The sequence below is a fragment of the Trematomus bernacchii genome, unplaced genomic scaffold (assembly GCF_902827165.1).
Source record: "Trematomus bernacchii unplaced genomic scaffold, fTreBer1.1, whole genome shotgun sequence".
NCBI classification, from domain to species: Eukaryota; Metazoa; Chordata; class Actinopteri; order Perciformes; family Nototheniidae; genus Trematomus; species Trematomus bernacchii.
Genome location: NW_022987578.1, coordinates 369,958 through 393,527, shown reverse-complemented (window position 1 = coordinate 393,527; position 23,570 = coordinate 369,958). Strand labels below are relative to the sequence as shown.

Sequence of the window (23,570 nt, the reverse complement as noted above, 5' to 3'; positions counted from 1 at the left end):
ACTAGTATGTCGGGTATGATGGTGTTAAGAGCTGAGCTAACATCGACAAACAGCATCCTTATATAGTTGCCTGGGCCTTCTAGGTGGCTCACAGCTGTGTGAAGGACCGTGGCGATAGCATCATCCGTGGATCTGTTAGCTCTATAGGCAAACTGATGAGGGTCGAGGGAGGGTGGCAGGCTGGCTTTGATGTAGTCGGCTATCAGTCTTTCGAAACATTTCATCACCGCTGATGTTAGGGCTATTTGCCTGTAGTCGTTGAGCTCTCTGACTGGTGTCTTTTTGGGGACAGGAATGATGGTCTTCAGACAGGATGGAATGCTAGCTTGTGACAGGGACAGGTTGAATATCCTGGTCAGGACCCCTGAAAGCTGGTCAGCACAAGCTTTGAGTACTTTGCAGAGTACTCCATCTGGTCCTGCGGCTTTTTCCAGGATTCATCACAGACCTCAAGCGTCACCTGATGTCTTTGAGAGTGGGAGGTGGTATGGACTGGTATGGAGCCTTGGTAGTTTTGCAGGTACAGGGGCAGAGTAGAAAAGTGGGGGGGGTCTGCTAGCCTCAAAGCGGGCAAAGAAGTTTGTTTTAGGTTCCTCTGCAGGGTGGCGTCAGCTCTAGTAGTGCCAGATGTTTTGCCCTTATAGTTGGTTAGCTGGTGAAGGCCCTGCCAAACGCACCGTGCGTTGTTATGAGCGAGATTCTCCTCCACTTTTCCCTTGTAGTCCTCCTTCACATCCTTGATGCCTCTCCTCAGGTTCGCCCTTGCCATGCTGTACTGGGCTGCGTCCCCCGACCTGAAGGCTGTGTCACGGGAACTCAGGAGAGACCGCACCGCTCTTGTCATCCATGGTTTTTGGTTTGGGTAGACCCGAATGCGTTTTTCCACAGTTACAGTGCCTGTGCAGAACTTGATGTAAGATAAGACAGCCTCTGTGTGTTCCTCCAAGTCTGTCTGTTCAAATATGTCCCACGCTGTGTGTTCGAAGCTGGTCTTGGCAGTTGTGAGAGTGCCCCCTCGGGCCAGGTTCTGATATATTTGACCACCAGCTTGGTGTTACTTCTGAGGGGGGTGTAAGCTGGGATGAGAAGCAGTAAGAGATGGTCAGATAGACTTAAATGGGGGAGTGGTACCTACCGCTCTGTAAGCATGCTTCAGGTTAGAATACACCCGGTCCAATGTATTCTTTCCTCTGGTGGTACATCGTATATTGTACACATTTGGGAGCACATATTTTTAGACTTGCATGATTGAAGTCTCCAGCTACAATACGAACTCAGTCGGGATGGGACCATCTGTTGTTATTATAATTAAAGGGGACCTATCATGCAAAATGCACTTTTGTACAATCTTGTATACATGAATATGTGGTCCCGGTGTGTCAGGGAACTCACCAAGTGTCCAGAAAAACACAACCCTCTCTCTTTTCCTCCCATACCCAAATCGCTAAAAAACGGGGCTGCAACGGATTCTGATACAGACTGATACAGATTTGAAAGTCCTCTGACGTCAGGAACGAGGAGCTCCGCCTATATGGGCAACTCTCCACCTATCAGAGGAGACAGCCACGGCCATTGCCATTCAAAAGCAGGCTGGAGACGCTGTAGTACATATGCCAGGCTGTAGGTGGTGCTGTTCTCAACAGAATCAGCCTTTGCAAAAAACAGGGGCTAAAAAAGTGCAATAGCGCAAAATGAGGCATGGCTAAAAATGCCATGATCTTGTTTGGTATTTTGAAAAAAAAACTTCACAGACATGTTTTATATAGGTATGGCCCTACAAATATTATTCAAATATAGCATGATAGGTCCACTTTAATCTCTGGAGGTGGTCAAGTGCAATGCTGGCGTCAGCATTGCCAGCATCAGGGTGGGATATAAACAGTGTGTGATTATCACCCCTGTCAGCTCTCTAGGCAGGTAAAAGGGTCTGCACATAATAGCATTACTTACAGGTCGGGGAGAGCAAATGTGTATGTGTAACCCCTGCCGTCCATGCACCAGTCGTTGTGGATGTAAACACACAGACCACCCCCTCGGCTCTTACCGGAAGCGCTGTTCCTGTCGTAGCAGTGGGTAGAGCGGCCTGGTAGCTGCACTGCTGCGGCCGGAATCCGCGAGTGTAGCCAGGCTTCCGTGATGATCATCACACAGCAGTCGCGTACGTTCGTGTTAGCAGCTATTAGTACCTCCATTTCGTCAATTTTGTGGACGATGGACATGGCATTTGCGAGGAAGAGGCTTGGTAGTGGTGGTCGGTGCGGCCGCTTCCTTAGCCTAGCGAGCAGGCCTGCACGGCATCCTCGCTTCTGCTTCCTCTCCCTCCGGCGCCTGCGTTGCTTCACAGGCCCGAAAACAATCCGGGGAGACCCGAGTGGTCTCGCTATGTCCTCCGGTATGTTGTTAGTCCGGTGGAAATCGGCTGTGATGTCAGAGCGACAACTCATCCCGATGTCAAATAAGTCCATGCGACTGTATATATATTTTGCCTGTTCTAGGGCGTTCACACACACACACATAAAAACAAAAAACAGTGCACAACCAAAACAGAGAGCCGTGAGCCGCAGCGCCTGAGCGCGCCGCCATCTTGCCATGGACACATACCATTCTGACATGACCAGCAGGCTCTCTAGCGCCACCAAGGTAGCATGTTTGAAAGACCACACAACTCGCACAAAAAGTCTGATTGACTTGAAATGTGGTACAGACATTGAGCTGAAGACGCTTTACAAAAAGAACTACCAGGCTCCGCCCACTCAGATGTGTTGCTCATTAGCATAATGTGAAAGCTTACTACAATCTTTTCCATTTGAATCTGTCAACACATACTTTTTTATAAAACATTCGGGGGACAGTCTACACATTACTCTTCAAAATGAGCAAGATCAGTAAAAAAACATGGCTGCCATAAATCGAAATGGGAAATAATGCTCATGCCTCATTGGATATGCTCAAACTTGATACCGACCCAGAGGGGGCCGCTAAGATCAACACAATGTGTAACTTTCTAACAGAAATTAAGAAAATTATAATACATGCTCGGGGGGGGGGGGGGGGGGTATTAAATGAGATCTCATGTATCGTGGTGATTTAATAATGTGGGCGTGGCCATATTACATTTTCTTAATTTACGATGATCTAGAATAAGCTACAAACGCTAAACTGCGTACACACGTCACAACTCATGAACTTTATAGAACGTACAGAAAATGTGTACATTTCTGTTGAATAACATTAGAAACGGGCTAAAGCAAATCAAATACGAACTCTTGCTAGAGAGTAGGGTCGTAAATAAAAAATAATTCAGATGGAATTTGAAATGTAACACTAAATTGCAAATTAATATCTGCAGCTCAAATGACAAGTTTTGTAGGTCAAAAGAGAACAACACACCATTTTTTACAATTTACATTTGTCAGCTAAACATTGTCTAAACTGCTCCAAACCTTACATGAGGGGTCCAGTCCTGAGGCTACCCAAGCATCATGCCCAGACTAAGTCCTAGCAACGCCTTTTTAAAGTGGAAAATATAGTAAAGGTGACTGGAGCGCATGCCAAAGAGGGCAGGGGGTGGGTGAGGGCCCGTTCAAACGCTGCGTGAAGCTTTGATTAAGTTTGAATGCATAGAGTAACAAACTTACACATTTTAAGCAAATCTGTTATCTTTTTCTAAACATAACCAAGTAGTTTTGTTGCCTATGTCTTTAGTTTTGTCTCAATGAACAAGTTAACCACATGTTTAAAAACTGAGAAATGTGTTCACTTCTGGTGTGCTGTAATAAGTCTTGACAATCACAAAATCATATTTAGGGGGTCAACAAACTGAGTTTCTGTGTGGGCCTGGGGCTGTGGGACATCTGAGAGGAGGGGCACTAATGTGTCCTGTGATGTTCTTGTTGTGATGAGCATGTTGTTGTGTTTGTGTGAAGGTGGAGGCTCTGCTATGGATCAGTGTGAGGACAGAGAGGAGGGAGCCCCCCCCCTCTCTGTGTGGGGAACATGACAGCCAGACTAAAGCTCAGAGGTGAGATCTCCAACTGTCCATGACTCTTCTCCATGTCACAGCTCAGCACTCATTATTCACTCAAAGCTCTGTGTTGTGTTCCAGCCCAGAGGAACACACCACATTCTGCTGGACCTGGACCTGGACCTGAAGCTGGACCTGGACCTGGACCTGAAGCTGGACTGGACCTGGACCTTTGAAAAACAAAGAAAGTATTTTTTTTGCATGAACCCATGTTATTTCAGATGTAAGATTATATAATATTTTCTGTTGGTTTCTTTTGGATCTCTGCAGGGAGAAAATATGGCGTCACTGAAAAAGATCCTCTTCAGTACTTTAGAACATTTGGGGAAAGAGGACTTTGAAGAATTCAAGTGGCACTTGCAGCTGAAGGTCCTAGGATTTGAAGGAATCCCAAAGAGTCGACTAGAGGATGCATGTCGGACGCAAACTGTGGACCATATGTTTCTGAACTACGGCATTAACACTATTAAAGTGACCAGAAACGTTTTGAAGGAGATGAATCAGAATCTTCTGGAGGAGAAATTATCAGAAATCACATCAGAACCGACAGGTAGGTCATTAGTTAAAAAACTGTTTTACAAACAGGGAACCTGAGGTCAGGTAAATCACAATGATAACATGGATTGGATGTGTCCTCCTGATATACCACACAGAGAAACACCACCTGCTCATGGTGTCAGGGATTAGGTACCCCCATGGCCCTGAAAGCTCAGTGGTCAGGGTCAATAGTTTCTGGCAGGGTCACTTTTTAGATCAGCTACTTACAAAAAAAGCAACCCTATTAGGCAGACCAGGTCCTCATCCTGCAGCCAGGCACTGGGGTCTACACACCACTGGGTCTAAGGGTCCAATCAATGCCAGTTGGGTTGTAAGTGAAGGAGAGGAACATGGTATACAAACTTCAAACAGCCGTCACCTCTCTGCTGGGGACGGATCCGGTGTTGGAGCAGGACCAACTATACAAAGTTGGGCTCACCTCTACACATTGAACCGGCTCTGGAAAGAAACTCCTGGATAGGGATTAGACTCTCTGCTTTTCCAGAGTTACCCAGGTCACCTTTGAGGTTCATTGAGAGGAAAGCTGTCCCTGTTCTCTCTGCCGATGCATCGACCAACAGTTCAGAGTAACTTCCTCTCTTGCAGTCTCTGGGTCATGGCACCAGCTGGGGATACATTCAGTAGTTAGGCTGGGGCTCCACATTTGGGTCAATAGAGTTTTCCATCCACCCTGTCTTATCGACTAAGGGAAAGACTATTACTGTGACCCCCAGGGCGTCTTGTTGATAGTAGGCTATTGCAGGATTACGCAGTATTTGGACAATTACTAAGAGCAATACACTTCCTGTATAACTGGAGTGAGAGCTGAGTCCACATCCTCAGTGGTCGATCTGCCAGGGTCGAGCCTCGTCTTCCAGCAGCAGGAATAAGAGTCGCTCAGGTTTAGGGCCATGGTTTTCTGGGGACAACAGATTGTTCATTCTAGTTTCGAAAATATTTTTTTTCAAAGCAACAGTTTTGGAAGATACAGCTTATTGATGAAGGAAAATAATCTACTGTCTTGTCAAAAATGTGTCAAATTAGGAACCAAACTTGTGATGGTTATTTTATGTGGAAAGTATCATTGTCTCAATTGAGGGATTCTTTTTTCATCATTCAGAGATTCATTCAGAGATTCATTCAGAGAGTCTTATTCAGTGCCAAGGGAACCTCAAATTCAACCTGAAGATAAAAATTGAGAAAATCATAAAAACGGGTAATTCAAGACCTCTAAATGAAATCTACACGGAGATCTACATCACCATGGGAGAAACTTCAGCTGAAGAACATGAGGTCAGACAGATTGAAACAGCTTCCAGGAAACCAGACAGACCAGAAACAATCATCAGACAAGAAGAACTCTTTAAAGCCTCACCTGGAAGAGATGCACCCATCAGAGTGATGACAAAGGGAGTGGCTGGCATCGGGAAAACAGTCTTAACACAGAAGTTCACTCTGGACTGGGCTGAAGGCAAAGCCAACCAGGACATCCAGTTCACATTTCCATTACCTTTCAGAGAGCTGAATGTGGTGAGAGAGAACAAGTACAGCTTGGTGGAACTTGTTCATCACTTCTTCACTGAAACCAGAGACGCAGGAATCTGCAGGTTTGATCAGTTCCCGGTTGTGTTCATCTTTGACGGTCTGGATGAGTGTCGACTTCCTCTGGACTTCCTCAACAATGAGATCCTGACTGATGTCACAGAGTCCACCTCAGTCGATGTGCTGCTGACAAACCTCATCAGGGGAAAGCTGCTTCCCTCTGCTCGCATCTGGATAACCACACGACCTGCAGCAGCCAATCAGATCCCTCCTGAGTGTGTGGACATGGTGACAGAGGTCAGAGGGTTCACTGACCCACAGAAGGAGGAGTACTTCAGGAAGAGATTCAGAGATCAGGAGCTGGCCAGCACCATCATCTTCCACATCAAGACCTCACAAAGCCTCCACATCATGTGCCACATCCCAATCTTCTGCTGGATCTCTGCTTCAGTTCTGGAGAAAATGTTGAAAACCAGAGAAGGAGGAGAGCTGCCCAAGACACTGACTGAGATGTACATCCACTTCATGGTGATTCAGTCCAAAATGAAGAACGTCAAGTATCATGGAAAAAGGGAGACAGATTCCCACTGGAGTCCAGAGACCAGGAAGATGATGGAGGCTCTGGGAAAACTGGCCTTTGAGCAGCTGCAGAAAGGCAACCTGATCTTCTATGATCACGACCTGACAGACTGTGACATCGATATCACAGAAGCCTCAGTGTACTCAGGAGTGTTCACACAGGTCTTTAGAGAGGAGAGTGAATTGTACAAGGAAACAGTGTTCTGCTTCGTCCATCTGAGCATTCAGGAGTTTCTGGCTGCTCTTCATGTCCATCTGACCTTCATCAACTCTGGAGTCAACCTGCTGGCAGAAGAACCAACAACCTCCTGGCTGCTTAAAGTGTTCAGAGACAAGCCTCAACTTAAACATCTCTACCAGAGTGCTGTGGACCAGGCCTTACAGAGTCCAAACGGACACCTGGACTTGTTCCTTCGTTTCCTCCTGGGTCTTTCACTGCAGACCAATCAGAAACTCCTACATGGCCTGCTGAAAGAAACAGGAAGTAACTCACAGATCAACCAGAAAACAGTTGAGTACATCAAGAAGAAGATAAGAAAGAACCCATCTCCGGAGAGAAGCATCAACCTGTTCCACTGTCTGAATGAACTGAATGATAGTTCTCTAGTGGAGCAGATCCAACAGTACCTGAGTTCAGGAAGTCTCTCCACAGATAAACTGTCTCTTGCTGAGTGGTCGGCTCTGGTCTTCATCTTACTGTCATCAGGAAAAGATCTGGACGTCTTTGACCTGAAGAAATACTCTGCTTCAGAGAAGGCTCTTCAGAGGCTGCTGCCAGTGGTCAAAGCCTCCAGGAAAGCTCTGTAAGTGGAGATACAAACAACATTGATCAGTTTTAAAAATGAGAAATAAAATAAATTGTGTTCATTGCTAATCCTTCCCCAGGCTGAGTGGCTGTAAGCTGTCAGAGAGAAGCTGTGAAGCTCTGTCCTCAGTCCTCAGCTCCCAGTCCTCTAGTCTGAGAGAGCTGGACCTGAGTAACAACGACCTGCAGGATTCAGGAGTGAAGCTGCTGTCTGCTGGACTGGAGAGTCCTCACTGTGAACTGGAGACTCTCAGGTCAGACCACAGGTTTTTTTATTGTTGATAGTTTTAATTTAAAACCTGCTCATCCAGCTTCAGGTTCATGTTAATAAAGTTGGTCAACATCTGTATCTTCATGCTGACTTAATCAAAACACTGAGTTTACTGTATTCCCTGGTTCCAGTCTCTCAGGCTGTATGGTCACAGAGCAAGGCTGTGTTTCTCTGGCTTCAGCTCTGAGCTCCAACCCCTCCCATCTGAGAGAGCTGGACCTGAGTAACAACGACCTGCAGGATTCAGGAGTGAAGCGGCTGTCTGCTGGACTGGAGAGTCCACACTGTGAACTGGAGACTCTCAGGTCAGACCACAGGTTTTTTTGTTGTTGATAGTTTTAATTTAAAACCTGCTCTTCCAGCTTCAGGTTCATGTTAATAAAGTTGGTCAACATCTGTATCTTCATGCTGACATAATCAAAACACTGAGTTTACTCTATTCCCTGGTTCCAGTCTCTCAGGCTGTATGGTTACAGAGGAAGGCTGTATCTCTCTGGCTTCAGCTCTGAGCTCCAACTCCTCCCATCTGAGAGAGCTGGACCTGAGTAACAACGACCTGCAGGATTCAGGAGTGAAGCTGCTGTCTGCTGGACTGGAGACTCCTCACTGTGAACTGGAGACTCTCAGGTCAGAGCACAGGTTTTTTTGTTGTTGATAGTTTTAATTTATAACCTGCTCATCCATCTTCAGGTTCATGTTGATGAAGATGGTCGACCTCTGTATGATTTTCCTGCTGCTTTTTAAAACACTGAGTTTACTGTATTCCCTGGTTCCAGTCTCTCAGGCTGTATGGTCACAGAGGAAGGCTGTGTTTCTCTGGCTTCAGCTCTGAGCTCCAACCCCTCCCATCTGAGAGAACTGGACCTGAGCTACAATCATCCAGGAGACTCAGGAGAGAAGCTGCTGTCTGCTGGACGTGAGGATCCACTCTGGAGACTGAAGACACTCAGGTATGGACAGACAGACTGAAGGTGTCTCTAATATCTCAAATGTCATGTTCTTCTTCTCATTTATGACACAGTTATTGAAATTATTTACTTTTTGTGATTCTTTATTACGTTAACTTATAATCGACACGTCCAGGTACGCATCCTTTTTTCTCCTCATAATGCCATCATGAACATCACATTCACGTTGATATCAGCAGGAGGAGAGCTGGTAAACTAAGCCGTTAGCTGTTAGCCGTTGACTGTAAGCAGGTAGCTGTTAGCAGGTAGCTGTTAGCAGGTAGCTGTTAGCAGTTGGTTGTTAGCAGTTAGCCTTTAGCAGTTAGCTGTTAGCAGTTGAATGTGTACGGGATGCCTTGCTGCACATCATCCCGCTTATTACACGGCTACATGATAAACAAACTAACTACTAAGACTCCTGATATGAATTCAGATGATTTTATTGACTTGAAAATGATGGTCATGGTTCCGGTGACGTCACCATACCGAATGGCAGCTTCTCTCCCGGTAAGAGATTAATTTCGCCTCGTTTAATTGCCAAATAAGAAATGTCTCTGTAAAACTAGAAATAGTTAACGGGGCGAAGATGGGAAGAAAGGACGGACAAAAGAAAAACATTGGCTCAGAGTCTACCAACGAAGAAAATACAACGAACAACTCGCCTGCACAGGTCGATGATGAGGAAGCTAGCGCAGAGCCACACGTGGCTAGCTTAGCTAAAGTTCTGGAGGAGATACGGGACTTTCGCAAAGACACAAAACAACAAATAAACAAAATGAAATCCGAGCTTACCAACGGCAACGTTAAAATAGAGGAGGCAGAAATGAGAATTGAAAACGTGAAAGGTGCTGAGCAGGATGATAAAGGTAATGAATCAGCAAGAAAATAAACTGACTGACCAAGAAGGAAGATCCGGACGGGAGAATATAAGGATTTATAAAGTCCCAGAGGAAGTGGAGGGGTCATCTATGGTTGACTTGGCGAAGAGTTTAGTACAAGAGGCACTTGAGATCCCCCCCACCACGGAGCTCGGCATTGAAAGAGCGCAGCGGGCTCTCGTACCGAGGGCCTCCGGAGACAGGGAGGACAAGCCGCGTCAAGAATGATCAAGTTTCTCCGATACTCAACTAAAGACGATATTATACGCAAGCCATGGGAAAATAAAGGTGTTTTTGAACGGGATATTTCGACCAAGATTACCCACCAGCTATTTTGCAAAAACGTAAAGACTACTCCGAGGCAAAGCGAGTGCTAAAGCAGAGAAATATTCGCTTCCAGACCCCGTTCCCTGCTAAACTACGAGTATTTTAGGAGGACGGGGCGAGGCTGTACCAGACTGCTGTGGAAGCATCCTGAGACGTGAAGGACAGAGGACTGCCGTCACCGTGATCACACCGAGAGAGAGGCTGAGCAGCTGTCTGCCTGGGAGACGCTGGGAGGAGAGGAGCGAGGGAGGAATATCAGGGAGAAACTTCCTTCAGGAGACAAGTCCCATCCACCTGAAGATATTAGGAATACATACCCATTGATATGGCACACAAAATCCATCAAGTATTTGGGCATTAACATCCCTAAAGATCTTTCAACATTATTCGAATGCAATTTCCTACCTGTAGAGAACATAATGAAGGAAGATATAGCAAGATGGAACCTAATTCCTTTCTTTAATATTTCTTCAAGAATTGAATGGGTTAAAAAAGATATACTACCTAGATTATTATATCTATTCCAAACCCTACCTAAAGAGATCAACCAAAGTCAATTTAATGAATGAGATAAAATGATATCAAGATATATATGGCAAGGTGAAACACCAAGGGTTCGTCTCAAACCTTTACACCTGGCCAAAGAAGAAGGGGGATGGGGTTTACCCTCTCTCAGAGATTACTATTTCACAACACAGATAAGAACAATGATATGCTGGAGTAACCCAGCATATGATGCTCAATGGAAACATATAGAACAGAAGGTGTACTCCCATACAGGCAATTATAGCTGACAATAACCTACACAATTTCATAAACATTATCACAAATCCATGGGTGAAATGTTCTCTTAAAATGTGGAAAACTATTAAAAAAGAATATAAATTGGAGAATGAAAGTATCTTTCTCAAATGGTGTGCATATGACTCAGATTTCATGCCTAACAGATTGGATACTAGATTTAGGGACTGGGCTCTAAAAGGTCTAACAGCTCTGTGCAAGCTGATGAAAGGGGGAGCATTGCTCAGTTTGGATACCCTCAAAGAGAAATACACTTTGGAGAAACAGGACTTTTATGGATATCTTCAGGTACGGCATTATGTTCATTTGAAAGTGGAAAAAGTGTCAGAGGCAAGTGTAGGTTTGATAGAAATGTTTAGGAAAGCGTATAACGCAGATGTTAACGGTAGAACCATATCATGTGTATACCAAGGATTGACAAACCTTAAAAAATACTCAACTACTTACATAATAAAGAAGATGGAGCAGGAAGGAGGGATACATATATCTGGAGAAGAATGGGTAACAATGTGGAGATATCAATGGAAATGTACCAGCTGGCAGAACTGGAGGGAATATACCTGGAAGAACCTGATAGGATATTTTATTCCGCCCTCTCAGAAGTCCCACTATGATAGGACCCCCCCTATATGTTGGAGGAACTGTGGTGACCAGAATGCAAACCACTTCCATGTATTCTGGGACTGTCCAGGTATCAAAGACTACTGGAAGGAGATACACAACGCCTTACAAGACATTTTCAAAGACATAATACCTCTAGAGCAGTGGTTCCCAAACGGTGTGCCGCGGCACACTGGTGTGCCGTGAGGCAAGTCCGGATGTGCCGTGGGATTTTGTGACAACCATACGTTATTATTGCAATATACAACTACACAAAAATAATAATTTTTTAATTTACTATATCAGTACTTTGTATGCACTCATTTCATAATACAGAGGCAAACTCTATACCTAAAAACAATTCTTTTAAAAAAAATCCTCACGGACGGAACCCCATATTTCGCAGGTAACGCAGTTGCAGGTGGGAATTATACGACCGTGACACATCGAAGGCTGAAGGACAACATTAAAACAAAGAAACACGCAAGAGGGAAAATGGAGCGCTTTCTTGTGCGGAGCAAACCACCAACCACCAGTGCAGAGACTGCCGAAAACCCACCACCGAAAGAAAAGAGGAAAAAAACTGTCAGCAGACAGTATCATGAAAGTTACCTGTCTTCTGGCTTCAGTTGGACCGGGGATGTCAACAATCCTCAACCCGAGTGCGTCGTCTGTCGGGAGAAGTTAGCTAATGCGAACATGGTTCCAAGCAAGCTGAAGAGGCACTTGGAAACCAAACATCCCTTCCATGTTCAGAGAAACTTGGCCTACTTCAAAAGAGCGCGGGATCTGAACCAGAGGCAGCAAGACCGTTTGTTGGATTGTGTGAAAGTGTCTGAAAAGGCAATGGAGGCTAGTTACATGCTAGCGGAGCTCATTGCAAAGCAGAAGAAACCTCACACAATAGCGGAGACACTCATCCTCCCCGCTTGCAAAAAAATTGTAGGTATCATGCTGGGTCCAGATGCCGCAAATGAGCTATCCAAAGTGCCGTCGTCTGATAATACCATCAAAAGAAGAATGGACGACATGTCAGAAGACATTGAGCAACATTTGACAGAGAAACTGCAGGCGAGCGGCAGATTTTCCCTACAAATAGACGAATCTACTGACATAAGTGGGGCTGCCCAACTTCTGGCAAACGTCAGATATGTTGATGCTGACTCTATCAAAGAGACGTTTTTCTTCTGCAAAGAAATGGAAAGCCATACTACGGGAGAAGAAATATTCAGGGTAACTCATAACTATTTAAAAGAGAACAGTCTGACCTGGAATATGTGCGTCAGTCTTTGCACAGATGGTGCAGCAAGCATGACGGGGAGAGTGAAAGGATTTATTGCTAAGGTGAGAGCACAAAACCCACATATCGTCACAAACCACTGCATTTTGCATAGAGAGGCATTAGTTGCCAAAACCATGCCCCCGGAGTTGACTGAGGTGCTGAATCAGGCTGTGCAGATGGTGAATTACATCAAATCAAGGCCCCTGAAATCTCGCCTCTTCTCCCAGCTGTGCGCCGAGATGGGAGCCGACCACCAAAGCCTGATCCTCCACACAGAGGTACGTTGGCTGTCACGGGGGAAAGTCCTATCCCGTCTTTATGAGCTTCGGGAAGAGCTTTTGGAGTTTTCACGTGAACACGCTGTCCCACATAAAGACAAGCTCGCGGATGAGAGGTGGTGCGCCAGGCTGGCTTACCTCGCTGACATATTTGGGCATCTCAACGAGTTAAACGCCAAGCTTCAGGGCAGGAATGAAAACATTTGATCATCCACAGACAAGATTCGGGGGTTTATGGGCAAACTTATCCTGTGGCGCGAGGCTTTGGAACAGGGCTCCATGGACATGTTCACGCTGGCATCAGCTGCGCCGCAGGCAGCAAGGGAGCGCGCTGTATATGCCGAACACCTTCAGACCTTAAAAGAGAGGTTCGACCGCTATTTTCCACATGTGGCTGACATCGAGGACTATGACTGGATCCGAGACCCATTCCACCCGGAATTCCCAACAGAAAAGCTCACTATGAAAGAGAGAGAGGAGTGCGCAGAGCTCCGTGTGGACCGCACACTGAAACTCAAATTTAGTGAGCTCCCACTGGATCAGTTTTGGTTGGCTTCTGCATCGGAGTACCCAAGCATCTCCCACCACGCAATTGAGCAACTTCTTCTTTTTCCCACTACCTACCTGTGTGAGTTGGCGTTCTCTACTCTGGTTTACATGAAGAACAACAGGAGGTCACGGCTCTCTGTTGAACATCTGCGCGCCCCGACAGGCACATGTATCTCACTAATTTGTAAGTCGGCAAAATATTTACAATAGCACATGTTTCAATGCTGAAATGTTACATTTATAATTTGTAGTTCAGGACCATGGACAGTGCAGCTTCCTTGCATTGACAGTTCTCTGTGCTGAATTTCTGCTGAGTTTCCTTTGCCTCATTTTTTATTTTGTGACCTGTCTGGTTTAAATGAGTGTGTTGCTGCTTTGATGAAGCCTAATTTGATAAAGTTTCAAATTAATTGAAATATTTCGTTAATAACTATTTCATGAGTAATATAGTTGTCTTTGTCACATTTTATTTGGCATTAGTAAATAATTAAGCACATTTACAGATATTTTACATGATATGAGTGATAACACGTGTGAAAAGGGCTATTTTGCACAATACGTGTGCCGTGAGATTTTTACTTGTCCTTTGGTGTGCCTTGGGCACAAAAAGTTTGGGAACCACTGCTCTAGAGATCAAGATGTTATATTTTAGGAATTTGAGAAAGGACAAATACTTCTTGAACATTCTGCTGAAAAGGCATTAACCAGGAAGTGGTTATCGAAGCATAGGCCGACTCTAAATGGATGGATGGACATCTCAATGGATATTTATAATATGGAAAAGATAACAGCATCTGTCAATCATACATTGGTCAATTTACTCCAACCTGTGAGAAGTGGACTCACTTTGTAAAGCCCTAAAGGCCTGACTTAGTTTCCACAGATCCAGAACTCTGCTGGAAAGAAATGTCTACTCCCTAATTGTTCACTGTTCTATTTTATTTTCATTTCTTTCTTTATGTCTCTCTCCTCTGTGTTTTTTGTGTCATCATGTGTATATTGCTGAAAAGAACTATGAATAGATGTATGTCCTTCATGTAAAGATGCAATGTACAATATGCTGTGACAATGTTTGACACTAAACGCCAACCTTTTCAGAATAAAAAAGCTTGCTCTAAGAAAGTAACCTCTGTTCCACGAGGTACCAGCAGCTAGGACTCATGTTGGATAGAACATCATCCTGACTGTGTTTCTTCCTCCAGGCTGGACCATGGTGGAGAGCAGAGGTTAAAACCAGGTCTGAGGAAGTGTAAGTGTGGATCAGTCAGCTTCTCTCTAAAGACAAAGATGATGGAGGTGGTATTTATTCATTAAAACATGACTGGCATGCATCGCCTTTAAACTCTATAATAATAATAATAATACATGACACTTATATAGCGCTATTATAGAAAGGATCACTAACAGAGAGTAAAGCCTTCAGGTGGGTCCAGGGGCCTCATTTATAAAGCCTTGCGTGCGGCACGTCCTACGCCGGTTTCCCTTTATAAATCACAATCAACTCGAAATGCGGCGCAGCTTTTGCGGGCTTCACGTAACGCCCATATTTGCCTATAAATAGTCAAAGAAACGCCCCGTATTAATATTCATTCTGACTGACTGCAGAAGAAGATCGCAGGGAATGACGACAGAACAGCTAAAAAAGACATTTCACACCGACGTGAAAAAGTTAGTAACTCACTCACACCACGCTCCTCCGACCGTTGTGAGAGAGAGAGAGAGAGAGAGAGAGAGAGAGAGAGAGAGAGAGAGAGAGAGAGAGAGAGAGAGAGAGAGAGAGAGAGTAGAGAGAGAGAGAGAGAGGATAGAGAGTCGATAGATAGAGAGATAGAGCTATATATAGATAGATAAGATCTGATAGTAGATCATATATATATATCTATCTGAGATCTATATATCTTCTCTCTCTCTCTCTTCTTCTCTATCTCTTCGCTCTCTCTCTCTCATCTCTCTCTCTCTCTCTGCTCTCTCTCTCTCTCTCTCTCTCTCTCTCCTCTCTCTCTCTCTCTCTCTCTCTCTCTCTCTCTCTCTCTTCTCTCTCTCCTCTCTCTCTTCTCTCTCTCTCTCTCTCTCTCTCTCTCTCGCTCTCTCTCTTCTCTCTCTCTCTCTCTCTCTCTCTCTCTCTTCTCTCTCTCTCCTCTCTCTCTCTCTCTCTCTCTCTCTCTCTCTCTCTCTCTCTCTCTCTCTCTCTCTCGCTCTCTCAGCGTGTTACCCCCTTAGATCAGGTCTCTAGTGATGGTGTGCTCAAAGTGATTGAAGCATGTCACTTGAACATGTGCAGCTGGAGTCTTTCAGCAACTGGGTCAGAACCTGCTGAACTAGCTGCATCACCTTTAAACTTTATAATAATAATACATGACTCTTATAGAGCGCTGTTATAGAAAGATCACTAACAGAGAGGAAAGCCTTCAGGTGAGTCTGGTGATAAACTGCTGTCTGTGTCTCTCCTCAGATTCCTGTGGACTCACCCTGGACTCAAACACAGTACAGAGAGACCTCAAACTGTCTGAGGACAACAGGAAGGTGACACATGTGGGAGAGGGTCTGCCACATCCTGATCATCCAGAGAGGTTTGACTCCTGGAATCAGCTGATGTGCAGAGAAGCTCTGACTGGTCGCTGTTACTGGGAGGTCGAGAGGAGAGGAGGGGTTCATATAGCAGTGACTTACAGAGGAATCAGCAGGAAAGGAGGCAGAGATGACAGTGAGTTTGGAAGGAATGATCAGTCCTGGAGTCTGAAATGCTCTGATAGAGGTTACTCTGTCCGGCACAATAAGAGAGAAACAAGCACCTCCTCCTCCTCCTCCTCCTCCTCCTCCTCCTCCTCCTCCTCCTCCTCTCGTAGAGTAGCAGTGTATCTGGATCATGCTGCTGGCTCTCTCTCCTTCTACAGAGTCTCCTCTGACACACTGACCCACCTCCACACCTTCAGAACCACATTCACTGAACCTCTCTACGCTGGGTTTCGGTTAGGGTTCTGGTCATATGACTCCTCAGTGTCTCTGTGTCCTCTGTAGGAGGAGATCACTTCCTGTCCTGGGTTTAAGGGTTGCTGTTTTAAATCTGGCTCACTGATTGTGTCTTTACTGTCAGAAGTGTTTTTATTCTGAAGGCTGTGTCCCCAGAGAGTCTTTTATTCTGAAGGCTGTGTCCCCAGAGAGTCTTTTATTCTGAAGGCTGTGTCCCCAGAGAGTCTTTTATTCTGAAGGCTGTGTCCCCAGAGAGTCTTTTATTCTGAAGGCTGTGTCCTCAGAGTCTTTTATTCTGAAGGCTGTGTCCCCAGAGAGTCTTTTATTCTGAAGGCTGTGTCCCCAGAGAGTCTTTTATTCTGAAGGCTGTGTCCCCAGAGAGTCTTTCATTGGGTGATGAATCTCTCCTTATCAGTTCAGTTATAAGTTGGACAGATGAATCAAAAGGTCAATGATTGTTGATTCTTGAAAATGCTTTAAGAAACACAACAGCCTTCATCTCAGCTCTCCAGAGGGTTTACTTTATTGAGTTAGCAGCTCATTCCTTCAAACAGAAACTTCAGAGTGATTATAATGAGAGCAGATAGAAAGAAAGGTGGGCACACATGAATACCGTGATATATATTTGTACATATATATTGAAGTAGTACAATATATGACAAGTTTAATCTGTGGGCCATATCTCATTATACTGTCTGAATTAGCTGAGGGCCCAAAGTGTTGTTTAATGTTTAATAAAATGGCGGCTATGTCAACTGTTGAAGAAAGGAAGAAAATGGAACAATGTATTTTATTATATAAAGCTTAAATATGTTAAAAACTGTGTTAAACTCTGAATGCCATAGTCATGTATCGTATAGTTTAACGCTTTAGCAATATAAACAGGATGTATAACAGAAATCCTTACATGGGTACTTGTAAAGACCTATGTAGCAAAGTACGCACTTCCTCTTTCCAGGAGATGAACATCTGTTATGCACTTCCTTGCGGGAAGTGAACATTTAACCATAAAGCAACAAAGAAGGACACCTGATGTGACAAACCACGTGAACAAAGAGGATATAAGGAGACTGAAGAACATTTGAAATCAGTTCCTCTTGAACTCAGTTCTTCTTGCAGAAGACTGAAGAACCCCCGATACTAACTAGTAGTGGGGCAAACCTAGACGGAGCAGATATCATCTATATCTGAGCTAAACGCAGTTCATTATAGTGTGTGGTGTTATAACTTGTGAAACTTTAAATAAAACGACCTGTTCACACTTGTGAGAGGAAACTAAAGTTCACGTAGCCCTTCTGATTATTGCTGGATAAGTGACAAATGAGACGGAAATGTAACCTGTTCCCACATAGCTTGAGTCCTGAGTCCAGACTGATTCCAGCGTCCTGTCTCCTTGGCTGAGGATCGATCCCTGACGGAGTCTGCAGTCTCCCAGAGAGAACAGCGGGTAAGTCGCACCTAGGTAACTCTGTTGCTGAATTCTGGGTCATATTGGAGGTCGCCGTGATCGATTGATCTGAAATACGGCAGCAGTGCTTTACGGGTATTGAATCCCAAGGTTTCAGAGGTGTGTTCATTAAGGTCTGTGATCAAAGTCTAAAGGGAGAAACTAACAGGGGAAAGTTCAATGGTGTAAAATTGATGAATGGAGGTAGTATAGAAAGAAGGGAGTTTGTCGGTACCTCGAGGTGGTGTGTGAGGACTGAGTAAAAACCGTATCAATTACACAACTTCAGATTGTGTTCCTTCTATGTTTTACTCCTCATTGAAAAGAACCTTCTACATACATCATGTGATCGTGTGTTGAGTGTTACAGAGCAATGTTACATACACCTGAACATCAGCAGAACCCTTTAAAGTGCAGAAGATCTGATTGATTTGACCTTGTGTTTTTAAAAAGTGACTCTCACCTGAAACACTCGCGGTGTGGAGAGTCTGTGTTTTCCTCAGTAACCTTTCTGCTGATATTTACAGCTGTATCTATGAAGGAACATCTCCTCAATGTGTGACTTGATCTCAAGACTATTTAAGGTTTTTTTGGTGTAAAGGTTTCATTAGTTTCACATCATGTTGTGACTTTGTGAGGATGCAGTGAGATCATGAAGCAGAGGAGAGAAGAAGAGGAGATTCTCTGGCTCCCTGTTTCCCTTCTGTAGCATGTACAAGTATTTATATACAGAAGTACTTTAATAAAGACCAACAAAGTATGCGTTTGTTGACTAATAACACTTGTGTTATGCAGTTAACTATTAACACATTTCTATTCAATATTATATATTTCTAATAAACATGAAGTAAAACGTATCTACTTCTTTCAAGTTTATTACAAACAATTCTTATTCTTGTCTTTATCAGGGATAGTTTTGAAGTAACCAATATGGACCTGTATTGAAGCTCATGGTTTGTGTGCTGTGGATAAATAATGAAATGTAACCATGACATGTAATATGAACTAAGAAGCTATTGGTGTTATAATGTCTGTCTTTTAACAAAGAGAAAACATATAGAAATTCTAAACATAGCAGATTTAAATACAGCGTAAAAATAAGAGGGGAATGTATTATACGGAGGAGGGTCAGGGACCAACACAGTACACAGTACTCCCTGATCGTCCAAGAGCGACGCTTGGTCAGGGTCCTTTGGCGTGCATTTGTGACGCGCCGAGTCTCCTTCAGCTTCATAAACGGACGCAAAGAGCTTTCAACTGATTGCAATGTATTCCCATCGGCGGCGGTCTTTGACACTCAGGGAAAATGCCAGCTTCAAAAATATGGAAAAATTATCGACTAACTTGCAAAATCAGTTAATTACAGGTCCAGTACATACAGGTATATGTGGAGGAAACTTCTGTGTAGTAATGCATGGAGTCACCGACTCAGGAAGGAGACACGGTGAGAGTTGGAGCTTTGATGTCAAACACTGATGGGTTTATTCAGAGTATTCGGCCGGAGGATTCACATCACAATTCAAAGAGTCAGAGGTTCTGACCACACGGTAGAGTTGCCACATCAATTCTGAAGAACCTCTCTCTATGCTAGACCTTTTAACAGGTTCACAGAGAGAAATCAACATCTCTGAAGGAGTAGACTAAACACTGAATCATCTGCGTCCGACGCTCATGGCCTCAAGGATTTCACATCCTAGAGCCCACAAACACCGATAAAGAAGTGCCTCAGTGTTCCCACAACAATTACCCTTCGTGCCAGACAAGTTGACCGGTCTCACACTGGTGACAACAACACATATGGCACCAAGGCCTTTCCTTAAAGGAGATAACACATGTCAGAGTAAAAGGTTAGATATCTAGAAGAATTATTCCTTAACAGTTCCTCTCTTTTTATCATTTTTGATAACCTTAAAACATTAGTCTAATAATTCTGGTCAATACTTAAATCAATAGGCGTCTTCAGATTCGAGTGTGGTCTCACCTTACATTCAATTACATCACAAAGTAGAGTAAGATTGAAACATTCAATCACAATGATTGATACAGGCAATCATAATAGGAACAATTATCTCTCATCAGTGTTTGGAGCATCTTTTGTCAATAAGTACAATAATAAACACACATAAAAACACAGATACATAATAGCAAAATATTTGTTTTAAACTAATATCTTTTATCATTTAAACCATTAGTTAATGTCATTTATCAAACTATAAAATCAAAACCAGAAACAGCTTAAAGATTTGCTTTAAGGCAATCACTAGTCAAAAGCATTTAAAACTTAGGATCATCAGAGATCCAGCTAAGGCATAACATTCACAGTGGTGATTTGATCAATCTGTAATCGGCAAAGTTGCAGTGTCCTCAATTTTAGGATTACTTTACGTTTACTTCATTACGCTTTAGTCAAGAGTAAGGCACTTAGTCTTAGTAAAATCAATACATTCATTTTAGTCTGAAAAGGAAAAGTTAGGCAAATATTCAAAGACTTTTGTAAAAACCTGGAAAGGAAAGATTAAACATTCTTAAAACTTTAATTCATACATTTGTAAATGCTACAACTGATCTGTACCAAATTAAGTCTATCACTTATTCTTATTAGCCATACTTACCTGAACATCTACTTATGGTACTTGGAAAGGGTTCTTCTGTGTTTATCTAATGTTGAATATAGAATATCAATTTCTTTAAATTATAATTCTCTAATTTGAGGATCAAATATGCTACATAATTGTTATATCAATTATTATAAATATTTGTTTTGGGCCAAAACTGAAATTAATCCAGTACTTGAAACATCATGTTAGGTCTGTCTGTGCATGGGTAATACATTAAAGAGTTGTGTTGTTAAGCCTGATTGCTGGATGATTAAGGATATTAACATTATCTGTTATAATATTAGAAATACCTTATTATTCAATACTTTATAATCTGAGAATATTTATTTATTAATTTTGTTTAGTGTGAAAATGTAATCTGATCTGACTAAATATATTTATCACCACTATTTAACACATGTCTGGTCATTGGAAATATAAAAAACAATCATTAATTGTACATCTTTAAACATCTGGTCATTCAATTCAAAGTTCATCTTTGTACGAGAGCTGGAAGAACATGTCCGTCAGTCTTCGTTCTCCTCCTCCCTTTATGACACTGAGTGTCTGGTATGTAAAGGCATCCTGATACTGTAGATTAGCACTGAGGTGCTGATTGGCTCAAACTCTTCTTCATCAGAGCGCCATATTTCAACACCCCCAATTGCTCTGCTTTTGTGTGGCTCATCCAGTGAGCACTGTAGCTGATCCCCCAGTGAGACGGAGGCTCATCTGCCGGTATTCCTTCTGCTATCTGCTTGAGTACAACTGCGTAGTCCTGATGCATCCAGGTGTCCCCCCCGTGATGGGAGAGGTTAGGAAGACATCAAACTCCTCCAAGAAACATGGAACCTTGTATTATAGAAGCCTCTGAAGCCCTCGCTCGTCCTGCAGGGTTGTCTGCTAGAGCCCACCGAGCAGAAAGATGAAGAGAAGAACCCCCTCTTAGCAGAAAGGTGAAGAGAAGCATCCCATCTTATCAGAAAGGTGAAGAGAAGCATCCCATCTCGAACGACCTCGTGCTTCCTTGCACATGGCTGGGGGTGCTCTCTGCACCCGGAGAGTGTGACCCTCTCTCTCTGACCCTTGGCCTTGAGAGCTGTCCTAGTTATTGGGTTAACACCTGATAGGGATGTTTTTTCTGAGTGAAGACAACTCAAAGTAATGGATTAGCACATTATCATTTAATTACAAAAATAGGATAGGCCCCTCAGAATTATTTGGGAGCCTTCCTGACACATGCACATTATCATTTTGAAGGTTTGTGTTAGTCATTGAACATGCAAGAATCATATACTCATCAGTCCATAGCAGAGAAATGTTATTGTAAATTAAAGGTGAGCTTGTCCCTGTGGATATAACCCCTTCTCAATGATTCTAAATGTATATTAATTCACCATTTACCTTTTGATAACATATTAGTTTATCAGAAATATAATAAATTACTCAATATAATTGACTCTTCCCTCCCTTTTCTTGCATATGGTACATATGAAATAATAACTTAGGAGTCTATTTAAGCATGGTATAGTTTATAATCTATTAATCGAGAAGACTCAGTATCACCTGTGTGCAGCTTACAAAAACCATTGTGATAAACATATATTATGCAGGAAATTGATACATTTGTTGAAAAACAAAGCATATCTGATTTGGGAGGAAAAGTTTCATCCCTTTAACATCTGAGTTATTACTGAAGGCATAGCATGAATGATACTGGGTGTCTGAGGGTGTCATTACTGAGAAATGTCAAACAAAATCAAAACCTTACATTTGAAAACAGGTTTGCATTCCTCCACTGAAGGTGACGTTATCATTGGAAACAATAAAAGCTAATTGTTTTGATGTAGAATCTATACATTGAATCGTTAGAGCAGAACAGAATGGTTGTATTGTAGCCTGAGTTTTGTGCAGCCTTTAGTTTTACCAGGTGGAAACATTGTCTATATAATGTGAATACATGTAGAACTAGACATTAAGAGACCCCTGACATTAGGCCTATTTGAACAATAGTAGGGGCTTTTACCAGCTCGCCAACATACAGGCATCCTCTGCATAGCAGTATGAATAGCCTTAAAAACAACCCACTCTGTGGTAACGAGAGTCATGTATCTGAACCAAATGCCCTAAGTGAAGCCGTTAGTCTCATCTGACTGACCCAAGGGTTGGTGCTGGTGTGACAGGGAGGCTTCCAAGTGTTCAAAGCAGATGTCATGCTTTCAGTTCATGGCTCAGTGGGGGGGAGCAGACCCATGTGAGACAGTATCAACGGCTGTAATGTTCTGGGAGCAGGAAATGGTGTCCATTCAGACCAGACCATTAATGTCATGTAGAGCAGCCATAGCATCTCTGTGACTGCACTCAGCCGGACTGCAGCAGGGCAGAACTGGGTGACTTTTAGTGAAGCCGTCCAAGGCCATAGACAAAATGGAACCACGTACTAACAAAAGGGACACCAGGTCATCAATGTCTCTCTTTACCTTTGGCCTAATTGTAAAACAAATTAGTGGAAGAAATGTGGAACACTAATCCATCATCATGTGAAATTTAGAGTTAATTCAAATAATTACTTATGGGTTGAAGTCAAATTAACATTAAAACTAAAGTCAGTCAAAATTGGACGTGCACGGATCAGAATCTAATCAATACACCATTTTCCCAGCTCTGTAATGAAAAGGATATCAAGATTAGGTACATCACAGGAGTGATAAAACATCCAAACATGCACACTTATCTTATTCTAGTAGAGATTAGAGGACAGGTCTAATGTTGTGAACAAAATGATCAAGTCAAAGTTATTTTATTTATTTTATCTTATGTACCACATTTAATTTAATAATTAATCTTAAATTACTAATAACTTTAAAGAAGGCAACAATTTACAATGTGGATAAGGTGACTACTTATCCAAAGTGTGTGGGTGTGTGGGTGTGTGTGTGGGTGTGTGAACAGCTTGTCTGCCCAAGGTTAAAACATTTGGGACAGCAGTGAGAATGTTATGAGAAACAATTTGTTGCTTAGACTGAACTCGAAAGAAGCTAGACTGGAACATTTTAAATAAATCAAAAACACTTGCACCTTAATTAAATACATTTGACATTTAGCTTGAGCTGGGTTCAATACTTTCTTTATGGTA

The 23,570-nt window shown here is 43.1% G+C and overlaps 1 protein-coding gene across 4 annotated transcripts; it reads left to right on the top strand.

The window, feature by feature from the left end:
• The first annotated feature begins 4,164 nt into the window (after positions 1–4,164).
• Positions 4,165–16,596, top strand: LOC117479852 (NACHT, LRR and PYD domains-containing protein 3-like). Of its 4 annotated transcripts, none has more exons than XM_034126953.1 (9): positions 4,165–4,208; positions 4,295–4,574; positions 5,694–7,485; positions 7,568–7,741; positions 7,890–8,063; positions 8,212–8,385; positions 8,535–8,708; positions 14,623–14,669; positions 15,873–16,596. In XM_034126953.1, the coding sequence occupies exons 2-9, from the start codon at positions 4,304–4,306 to the stop codon at positions 16,436–16,438; spliced, it is 3,372 nt and encodes a 1,123-aa protein (XP_033982844.1). In that variant the 5' UTR covers positions 4,165–4,208; positions 4,295–4,303; the 3' UTR covers positions 16,439–16,596. The 4 variants fall into 4 exon arrangements, with proteins under 4 accessions (XP_033982844.1, XP_033982843.1, XP_033982846.1 ...); XM_034126952.1 differs by having other exon boundaries at positions 5,682–7,485; XM_034126955.1 differs by lacking the exon at positions 7,890–8,063 and having other exon boundaries at positions 4,166–4,208; positions 5,682–7,485.
• The last annotated feature ends 6,974 nt before the right edge of the window (positions 16,597–23,570 follow it).